This window comes from Dermacentor silvarum, chromosome 2 (assembly GCF_013339745.2).
Source record: "Dermacentor silvarum isolate Dsil-2018 chromosome 2, BIME_Dsil_1.4, whole genome shotgun sequence".
Taxonomy (NCBI): domain Eukaryota; kingdom Metazoa; phylum Arthropoda; class Arachnida; order Ixodida; family Ixodidae; genus Dermacentor; species Dermacentor silvarum.
Window position 1 is genome coordinate 79,086,059 of NC_051155.1, and position 11,179 is coordinate 79,097,237.

Sequence of the window (11,179 nt, forward strand, 5' to 3'; positions counted from 1 at the left end):
TGCCGTGAACCTCAGTGCAAAAAGGTTAGCTGCAGTTGCACATTTCGTCAGATGAAGTGTCAGAAAGTATTAATGACTTATGCCACTAAGTCCCTCTTGAATTCATGTTAAATAAAGGTTCTATCTTGTTGAATGCACTTAGCCTGCTCTGTCGGGAGTGGTGCAATGTGCAATCTTTACAATAAAGTGACCTGTGAAACGAACAATTTCGGACGTCCCAAACACTTCGTTATAGAGGCGTTTGACTGTGTATGTTTTCTTTAAGTAACGTGATCTGGTATACAGTGCAGTCCACTGATAACGATATAAAAAATAACGAAAAATCTTATCATTAGAACCGATCATCGCTATATCTGGACTGCCGTGAAAGAAAGCTGCCAAACATACCTTTGTAGCTCCAAACCCAAATCTGATAATTGTGCTAAAATATAGACGTTGTAGAAAGTAGGCTGTGAAAAATAGAACATTTATTTATCCCATCCAGCTGCTTTATTTATCGCATCCAGGATTGACACCAGTGCAAACACTGGTGTCAATCCTTTAACGTGCACAAAATCGATGAGCGATTTGATCGACGACAGTGCACTTTACATGATTGTTGACTCCGAGCTCAAAGACGGGCCATTGTCGATCTCGTCGTCACTGCTGCTGCTGTCATCGCCTCTGTTGCGCAATGCCGCCATCTGTCAAGACAACGATCGCCTTGTCGGATGTCTCTTCGCACAATGAGGCAGCACTATCTGCACTCAGAAACTTCTCCATCAAAGCACCAGCTGCTTCATTGTCCGTGGCGACGTACTCCCAGAGCGCTGCAATGTGAGCGGCTTCCACTGTGTTGTTTTCACTATCCGGGGGGTTTCGCCTTGGTGCACTAAGCCCACCTTTCTGAAATAGTTATGGTGGAAATAGGTCACTAACCCTTTTTGCAGTTGATTGGCATGGCCACTGGTTCCAGCCTTCACGATCGCAGCGCTGCCAGTTTTCAGAATAGTCGATATCGTTGACTGCACTAGCTCGTACCTCGTCTTGCAAAATTTGCATCTTCGTCTCAAGCGACACAGCTTTGCACTTGGTCGGTGCCATTCTGCAAACTGGGCTGTCCACTGTTTTGGGGCTGCTTCTGCTGCTCATTTCCGCACTTGCTGGGAGAGAGAGGGTAGAAAAGGCGAACGCCACCGCGCCAGTTCACTTGAACGCTTTTTTTCCCCCGTCTCTCTCTCTCCTCTGGACGCATACGATGTGGGTGACGTGGGCGTCAAGCAGTTGGGGCCATCTTCTGGCGTGCTGCGCGAACTCGTGATGCTTTCGGTGGCTGGTGGGACGTGCTGCGCGGTAATGGTGGCAGATACGAAGTCACGTAGACAAGTTTTCCACCCCGTGTCAGCAATGTTTGTTTAAGGGGAACTTATCAATGCAAATGTCAAGTTCAGTCTACATGAAAAACACCTGCCAGAAGGCAAAATTTTGATCGTTGTGTTCGACATGCGGTCATAACATATTGTTATACAGTAGAACCTCGCTGATACGTTCCCGCTTAATACGATTTCCCGGCTCCTACGTTCGCAATCGCGAAAAATAGGCAGAACCCCATAGAGGAATGTGTTAATACATTCCGGTTAATACTTTCCCGGAAAATACGATTATTCGGCAGCAACGTTCAGCATTGCGGCAAACTGCGCTTGCATCATACAATCTGCAGCGAAAAATTATCATTCAGGTGTGCAAAAAGGCCGCTCTCATGTGCTTGTGAAGCGCTAAGTGGCAGACAGCCGCCGTGCGGCTTCTCTGCAGTGCTCGTTCGCCCTAAGTGACGAAGCGCGGCAGCAGCAGCGAGCGAATTGACCTTTGCGCTACCTCACCCCTGGCTTCAACGCGAACTACTAAGCGGAAAAAACAGGCGGACGCCGCATGCACGGCGCGGGGCGCTACGACTTAACGAGATCGTAGCAGAGGTGGTGGCGGACGAGGCGCCTGAAGACGGCGGCGAGAACGAAGGCTTGCGCATACCGGCTACCTTCGCCGAAGCCCTTGCTGGCCTGGAAGCCTTAGAAAGCTTCTTTCGCACGAAAGACAACGAAAATGCGGGCAAGGGTCTGCAATGTGCGCAAAAGGAGTTGTTCCTGTCCAAGGGTGTGATGCACCAGCAGAAAATACAGTCAAATCTCAATAATTCGAACTCGAAGGGGCCCGAAAATATGTTCGAAATAAAAAAAGGACTTATTTTTGACGTATTTGTGCACCATAGCGCTACGTGCTAACGGTGCGGGTCGTGAAATATCGCGGCGCGCAAGCATATAGCGAGTGAGGGCCACGGAACTGCCCACGCCGGCCAACGCTCGCATCCCAATAGTGCCTCTTCCTCTTCACAACCACAATCTCTCTCTCTCTCGCAGCCCGATAATGGCAGTGAACGAAACTTCAGGGAGCGGGCCGCGCCGGCACGGCGACGCGCGCGGAGACCGCATCGAAGGTGAGGGAGGAGGGCGGCAGGGAAGAGCATTTGGCCTCGGCAACCCCATCGCTTCGGTGGCTCCCCTCGCCCTCCCTCTCAACTCCCTCGTAGCTCCCTCACCTTCGACTCTCCGTGCGCGCCCGCCGGCCTGGCGCCAGCTTAACCCGCTCCCCTAAGTTTCGTTTACTGCCGTTGAAGCGAGCACTGGCCGGCGTGGTCAGTTACGTTGGCCGGACTGGGCCTTCACGTTGCTTCCCTCTGCGCCGGAGCCGCTGCATTTTCTGAGACGTCGGCGCTTACATGCGTGTTCCGGCGAGACGCTGAAACGGCGACCTTACCATTTGAGAGAGGAAATTTTCGCCGTGGTATGTTTTTCTTTCTTTTTTTATTTCTCCGCGCGGCGTCGAGGGGTCTCTTCTAAGCTTTTGCTTTATGGCGATGTCGGAGCATTGCCAGTGGGAAGCACCTTCACGTGATTTGGCGTGCTGCTGAGAGCATTGTCGGTGCGCGGTTATGTTCGAATTACCGAGCGTTCTCGCCCATTGGAATACACATAAATTTGACGAGACCACAGTGTCAGTTCGAATTAATCAGATTCGACTGTAACTATGTTTTGCAAAAAATAAATTTTTTCTGCCTTTGCATCTCAATATGGGTGTCAGCTTCAATTTTTACTGGATTCGGATCGTACGTTTTCCTGGATCGTACGTTTATTTTTCGCGTATTTTTTGAAAACGTATGAACGAGGTTCTACTGTATATATTCTTTTCTCTTTTATTCCATAGCCCTAATGCATAAGTTTATACCCTTAAGTCTACTCATTGTTATAATACCCGTGCCACACGGGCAAAGTAAAGTGCACTTTGAGCGAGTGCACTTCGCGGCTAGTGTCATTTGCAGGATGCTACACGGGAACGCTTAGTGACACTCACTGCAGAGTGCACTTGCCGGCGAGTGTCTTCGGCGAACACACTTCGTGCCGGTGAACTGTGTAGCCTCGTTACCAATGAGAGAAAAAAAGTAGGTCATTATTGAAAGAAGAGTCGGGAGTAATTTTTAATAACACTGTTTTAAATTGCTAACGTTAAGAATATTAAAATGTGTCACGCCACAAAAAAAAAACAAGAACCACAAAAAACTACTCTCGCTCTCGGGCTGTTCACGACCACGCCGGGTAATGACTGTGCAGTTGTTTGGTGGATCGAGTCGTTTTGATTGTGGCTGGTGAAGTTGCCGTCATTGCCGGTGCTTGTAAAGGTGGATTGTCAATGTTGTTTCTAACAATAATAAACTGTTTTCGTGCACACATATTTATATTAACAAATATATGCTTTCCTGTCTTACTACCGATGGCCATGGCCATCAATTTTTAAGAACACTTTTCTTTCTCATGTAGCAGCGCGCCGCCCAAGTGACACTTAGCGCACTGAAGTGCACTGGCTCAAAGTGCACTTTACTTTGCCCGTGTGGCACGGGTATTACTCATATATCATTATATGTGGTATTGTTATAAGTGGATTGAAGTGTGCTATGTTATGTGACACCGGTGTTGCGGCGTGTCGTGTAGTGTGGTGGTGTCTCGATGGACTTCACTTCTGTCACTGGTGCGCCGGCATCTGGAGAGGCAGGGCATCCCCTCTGTGACCATCCAGGGCAGCGTCCCTGGCCAGCAGAGGGCTTCCCACGTGGCCAACTTCAACCAGCAGCAGGGGGGACCCACGGTGAGTCGCCTGGTTGGCCCACCAAAGTGCAGCAGTGGTTAGGTTAGTGAGCTGAGCTGCCAGAGCTCTCTGACCACGTAACTCGAGTCTCAGTTGTCTTGTTGGGCCCTTGCACCATAGTGTGGCATGCAGGATGAAACAAGGTGTTGGAAGTTTACAGTTGCCATATCACCTATCGGAATCAGAATCGCTTTTATTAAGAGAGAGAGAGAGAAATAGAAGAAAGGAAAGGGACAGTAAGAGAGATTACAAGATACTTATACAGTTAAACCTCGATATAAGAAGTCTGGAAAAAACCGGCAATTTCCTTCTTTATATCGAAATTTCATTTAATGGAATTAAATATTAACAAGTGTAAAGTGATGTGTGTTTCTCGTGCATCTAGTAGTCCTTTTCCATATTACCTGAACAACTCTCCCTTAGCTGCAGTTTTCTCCTATAAATATTTAGGCGTTCATATCACATCTAATCTATGTTGGTCTTTGCATATTGAGATGATAATTAACAATGGTAATCGCATGTTAGGTTACTTACGCCTTAACTTTTCAGCAGCTCCTTCATCTTTAAAGCTCTTGCTATATAAAACACTCATTCGATTTAAATTAGAATACGCCACTCCAGTCTGGGATCCAAGCACTAACAATTTGATTGTGTCGCTAGAAATGGTCCAGAATCGCTCTACTCGCTTAATCTGTTCCTGTTATAATCGTGCTGCCAGTATAACTTCTATGAAATCGGATATCTGTCTTCCATCATTAGCATCCCGCCAAAAACATTGTCGCTTGAACTTCTTTCATAGGCTTTACTATCACCCGACCCTCTGTGACGAATTCATTCTTCAGCAACATTATATATCTGACCGTATCAACCATCGCTTTAAGGTTGGTATCGAGCCATGTCATACGAAAACCTTTCTTTACTCTTTTTTTATGTCGAACTTCACAAGATTGCAATCACCTTCCTTCTGACATTGTTTCCATTTATGATAACACCCGATTTAAATATGCCTTAGCTAACATTGTACAATTAGGAGTTACCATGCTTTGTCATATTATTCTGCACTATGTTTATTGTCTACCCACTCCCCTCTGTAATGCTTCGGCCATGAGGGTAAATAAAACAAAATATTGAAATTCAACCTTTTGTGCAATAAGTACAATTTTTAATGGAATGGATTTTTTTGACGTGGAAGGGGGCCACAAAATTTCCCGAATTTTCGCGAAATAAAAAAAAAATCAAGTTTGATGAGAAAGAAATATATTTTGTTGAACTCGAGAGTCGGCAACAATAGATGCAAAGTGAAGCCAACAACGCTTTCGCATCCACTTTGCCTCCGTGGCTGATAGTGTTGCCCACAGTAGCATGATGCTATCATGAAAAGCACCGACAGCGGGGAGTGAAGGCTTCATCTGCCTCTCGTTTCAACGCGTCTTACGCTATTTCCAGTACTAAACATGTGGGAGACAGCGCATGATGCCACGCCAACTCAACTTGCCCAGTCCTTGTACACGCGACAGATTAGCTCTAAAATGGCGTGTGGGCTGTGTATGTGGTTAGCTGCGCAGACACTGATGTGTAGCCACGGCCATACTTGCCCCCCATTTCCTTCCCCCCTTTCCCCTTGCCTGCATGAAAAGACGGCACTCATCAAGCCACTCTCCTTCTCGACTCACCCTTGTAAGCTTTCACTTGCACATTAAGCATACAGAGCACCAGGCATGATAGCATCTTGTCGCGCTTGAACTTTATGCGGAACATGATGCTCCTCCGCTTTGGCTGCCGCTCTTGGTTGCTTGGTGTGCTACTTGAGAGCTGTGTTCACAAGCAGTCGCTTGTAATTCGACCATTTGACTATCTGCATGCGCGGGAGTTCCCATTTATTGTCTCGGTATTCCTTTACGGCTGCAGTAAAATTTCATTATACAGTAAAACCCCGGTGATACGATCAGGGTTGGTATGAATTTCGGTGTGATGCGAATTTGTAACATTCCCTGGCCGAAACACATTGCTCTTAAATGAAAAAAAAATTGGCTGTTACGAACGCGTTGCCGCACCGCTGCGGATCATGTGAACGTGTGAGCAACAGTGGCGGCAGCGGCCGAGCTAGCGGAACTACCGGCGCAGACAAGTCGGCACAGCAGTATCTGGGTGGGATCTATAGCCACCAAGCAACCGACTACGACACGCGGCTGCGCAGTCTCTCGCTGGTCCCTACGTCAAGTGGACCGGACCACATCACAGCCTAGCTGATGCTTTGACCAGCGAGAAAGCAACGCGGACCGCTGCAGCAATGACGACCACGGCAGCAGCCATGACGGCCAAAACACTCCCTTCACTCGATGTGCTGAGGCATTCAGTGTCGTGTGAAAACATTCGTGAGATCACTTGTGCATACTTTTACGCCTTCCAGAAGGTGATCGTTGGCAATTTGGGCAAGAAGAAAACACACACAGATAGTATAACCCCATTGATACATTTTTAAAGGGACCGCAAAAATGCTCTTTATGACTATGTGTTCAGTTAAGATCAAATTGTGTAAATATAAGACCGTGAATAAACTTTAAACTTCTATTATTGCAGAAATAGGTTTCCTGAGCGTTGGAGCTCAACATGCTGAAGCATATTCCCTTACATTTCCGTGCAAGTTTTCCAGCCTAGTGCCCTTGATGTCATTCTCTTGCATCTTACTGCAATTTCCTGTTTTGGTCGCTTCCTCATTTCTTCATTCCTTTATACAATATATAGTATAATGTCGGTGATAAGAATTTCACGGGGTCACATGAAATATTCGTATCACCCAAAATTCGTATCATCAAAACATACACAAAATGAAGAAAAAATTATTTTATTTTTAGCAGAAAAGTTTAGCAGTGCAGCCAGCTTGTATGTTGCAACAAGCGACCGGCGCGTTGCGACAAGCGACCTGCACGTTGCAACAAGCAACCGGCATGTTGCAGATACAGCGTGGCTGCGCAGCTGCCGTATCTTGGAAGCAATCTGCGACGCGTGCTAAGTGGGCACCCACATGGGCCTTTTCTTCAAAACGATCTGCGATGTTGACAAAGTGCGCCTAGTACCGGATAGCTTAGTGTACGTTGTGCTTTCAACGTTTAGTTCACGTAGAAGCAAGAGACAGCTACTGCTGCTGTGCTTCCTTACTCCAGAGTTTTGACGGCAAGTTTCCGCAGTCACCGAGCGAGATGTGTTCATGTTTACAAGTGCGCTCGTGACACCGTGCTTGTTAATTTAGTTAGTAAGCGAATGTTTACAAGTTTATACGGCTGATAAAACTACTATCTTTACTTCGTACAGCTGTCTACTGATTTGCTATTGCAATCGTTGCTCCGCCTTTCGGGTGAAACTGTAACTTTTTTTTTTCTTCATGGTCCCTTGAAAAACGTATCAACTGGGTTCTGCTACCTGTGTGCATTTTTTTCTTGCCCAAATTGTCAACGATCGCCTTCTGGAAGCCGTAAAAGTGCGCGCACGTGATCTCACGGATGTTTTCGCATGCCACTGAACGCCTCAGCACGTCTGCCGCGGTCATCACTGTTGCAGCAGTCCTCGTCTTCTCCCTCGCTGGTCAAAACATCAGGCTGTGATGTCGTCCGATCCGCTCGATGGGGGGGACTAATGAGAAATTGAGCAGCCACGTGACGTAGCCGGTTGCTTGGCGAGTATAGATCCCGCCCAGATCCCGGTATGCCGGGTTGTCTGTGCCCGGTCGCTCCGCTAGCTTGGCACCGCCTCCGCTGTTGCTCACGTGTTCGTAAGATCCGCAGTGGCGCGGCAATGTGCACGCATGAGCCGATGTTTTTCGTATTGTGGCCATTGTATTTCGGCCGGGAAATGTTATGAATTCGTATCACACCAAAACTCGTACTGGCCGTAATCGTATCACCAGTGTTTTACTGATTTCTGCTATCCAAGTTGGCATGTTAGTTTGGAGGCCAGAAACCAAAATACTGGTACAGATGCTGCTGTGCTCACTTCCTACAGGGCTGTAATTATTAAAAACTCTCTTCACTGGTGTACTGTGGAGCTGTACTTTGTCATGGTGTTATAGCGTCACCCTATTGACAGCTGGAATTTCCATCTTGCATCGTGGTGCAGATTATCCTTGTAGAGTTGAAGTTCGTTATAACGAAGTAGCATGTGACACGAAAGTACCTTTGTTATATCTGATATTTACTGATACAAATATATTACACATTGATATTGGCAAGCAACATTTTATATTTTCTTCGTTATATACAATTATTCATTATATCAAGGTATGACTATTGTTGATGTTGTTTGTGGCCTCCTGCGAGCAGTGCTGTGTGTCCGTAGTACTGAAAGAGATGTTTTATTTCTCTGCACCCCGTAAGCAACGCCAACCTTCATGAGGTACCTTCTCATCTTCAGGTGATGCTGCTCTCCCTCGAAGCTGGCGGTGTGGGCCTCAACCTGATTGGTGGCAATCACATGTTTGTGCTCGACGTACACTGGTGAGTAGAGCGAATGTAAGGTGGGCGAGGCTAGCCCAGCTTGGTCACTGGCTGAACATACCTAGGCAACTGCACTGAAACGTCACTTTGGGTAAATTGGTTATAAATGAGTAGTATGCACCACTGAAGCAACCTTGGCAAAGCCGTGAGGTTGCCGATTGTGTAATTTTCTTATTAGCAGCCTCTTAAGCAGCACCTAAGCAGACGATGCATACACCTCGTGGTTAGTGGCTATGATGTCGCCTCCTAGGTTTTTCATCGCACTGTAGGTGCCACCTAATCTCGGAGGTCATGCCGAAGAGCTGGCATGGTGTTCTAAGTCGTGCATCACTTCTGGCGAGTGATAACAGCGGCCTGCTTTTATTTTTATTTTTTTTGCAGTTCCTGTTTTAGAAGCAACTATTTTCGCTATCTTTCTCTGACGCTTTTACTCGTATTTCAAATGCAAAAAATATTGTTACGGGGAGAATATAAATAGAATGGATATATTTACAGGGTAAGGCGCACAACGCTGCAGCAATCGTTCAGGGGAGCGCGTGCACACCAGAAAAACCACCCGTCGTCGTCGTCATCGTCCAAGCACCGACCACAGGATCGCCGCTCGTGACATTACCCGCCGGCGGCAGAAGCACCGTCCCGGTGCAATTAGGGCCCGGGCTGAGAGTGGTACGGTTTTAGGCGCGAGACATGGACTATGTCACTCGCGATTGTGGCAGAGGCTGACTTATGATTTAGCGGAGCCGTTTCATAGGCCACATTAGTCACTTTGCGTACGACGCGGTAAGTGCCAGCATAAAGGGAGAGAAATTTTTCGCACAGCCCAACGCGACGTGACGGGAACCACCGCAAGACGAGCGATCCTGGAGGGAAGTTCACCTCCCGGTGTCGGCTGTCATAGAGACCTGTCATTGACCTGTGAAGCCGACAAGCGATTGCGGGCAAGCTGGCGGGCGATGTCAGCACGGCCAAGAGCATCACGAGCATATGCAGTGCATGAAGTATGGTGTCCATAGGCAATGGTGGGTCGTATCCGAACAGTAGATAAAAAGGTGAGTAGCCAGCTGTGTCGTGACGAGAAGAGTTGTAGGCGAACGTCAAAAAAGGCAAGTTAATGTCCCAGTCTCGGTGGTCCTCAGAGACGTACATAGCAAGCTTATCTGTGAGAGTACGGTTTAGGCGTTCAGTAAAGCCGTTTGTCTGTGAATGAATGGTACGCAGTGGTGAACTTGTGATTGGTTGTGCAAGAACGAAGAATGTCGTCGACTACTTTAGACAGGAAGCAGCAGCCGCGGTCCGTGATTAACTGACGAGGAGCACCGTGGCGAAGGATGATGCGAAGAATGAAATCGGCTACATCAGTAGCAAAGATGGTGAGAAGTGCTCATGTAACAGCGTACCACGTTGCGTAGTCAGTAGCGACTGCAACCCATCTATTGCCAGTGGTTGACATGGAAAAAGGCCCTAGAAGATCAGTCTCACCCGGAAAAATGGTTCATCAGGGATATCGAGGGGCTGAAGGCTGACAGCAGGCAGTAGGGCAGGAGTCTTACGTCTCTGGCAGAGGTCACAAGCCGCAACGTACTGTCGCACAGAACGGTAGAGACCAGGCCAGAAGAAGCGCCTACGGATGCGATCATACGTGCGTGACACGCCTAGGTGTCCGGCGGTTGGTGCATCGTGAAGCTGGCGCAAAACAGTAGAGCGAAGATGCGCGGGAACAACAAGCAAGAACTCAGCGCCATCCGACCGGGCGTTGTAGCAGTGTAAGGTGTCGTTATGCAGCACAAACATCCGTAGGGAAGAGTCCGGTTGTGGTGAGTTGAGACCCTCTATAATAGGCCGCAAAGATGAGTCGCGGTGCTGTTCGTCAGCTATATAGACGAAGTGTAAAGGGCTCAACAAAGGTGTCAGGATCATCTTCCAGTGTATCAGTGGGATCGACCGGGTACCGCGACAAGCAGTCGGCGTCTTGGTGAAGCCGTCCAGATTTGTAGAACACAGAAAATGAGTACTCTTGCAAGCGATGGGCCCAGCGGCCAAGGCGACCAGTGGGGTCCTTGAGCGAGGAAAGCCAGCAAGGTGCATAGTGGTCTGTAATAACTGAGAACTGCCTGCCATACAGGTACGGCCGGAATTTTGCGATGGCCCAGACAAGAGCTAAGCACTCGCGTTCTGTGATGGAGTAATTTTGCTCCGACGGCGACAGAAGGCGGCTTGCATAGGCGACCACGCGGTGGATGCCGTGCTGCAGTTGTGCAAGGACGGCTCCTATACCGTGGCCTCTGGCGTTGGTATGAACGTCCGTGCTGGCTGACGGGTCGAAATGTGCTAGAACAGGTCGGTTCGTTAGGATGGCAACGAGCGATGAAAAGCCGCCCGCTTGTTCACGACCCCACGTGAAAACGACGTCCTTCTTGAGTAGGTCAGTGAGAGGGTGGGCAACTTCTCCGAAATTCTGGACAAAACGATGGAAGTACGAGCACAGGCCAAGAAAACTGCGGACGTCCTTGGCCGAC

General features: G+C 48.2%; 1 protein-coding gene across 1 annotated transcript; it reads left to right on the forward strand.

The window, feature by feature from the left end:
• The first annotated feature begins 673 nt into the window (after nt 1-673).
• Nucleotides 674-8,667, forward strand: LOC125943464 (transcription termination factor 2-like). Its single transcript, XM_049662794.1, has 3 exons — nt 674-816; nt 4,020-4,173; nt 8,581-8,667. The coding sequence occupies exons 1-3, from the start codon at nt 674-676 to the stop codon at nt 8,665-8,667; spliced, it is 384 nt and encodes a 127-aa protein (XP_049518751.1).
• Nucleotides 8,668-11,179: the final 2,512 nt, after the last annotated feature.

Bases quoted from the DNA above. Each gene is read 5' to 3' on its own strand.
- LOC125943464 (XM_049662794.1), top strand. From the start codon at position 674: ATGCCGCCATCTGTCAAGACAACGATCGCCTTGTCGGATGTCTCTTCG. The intron at 817-4,019 runs GTGAGCGGCTTC...CGTGTCGTGTAG, and splicing joins TACTCCCAGAGCGCTGCAAT to TGTGGTGGTGTCTCGATGGA. The intron at 4,174-8,580 runs GTGAGTCGCCTG...TCTCATCTTCAG, and splicing joins AGCAGCAGGGGGGACCCACG to GTGATGCTGCTCTCCCTCGA.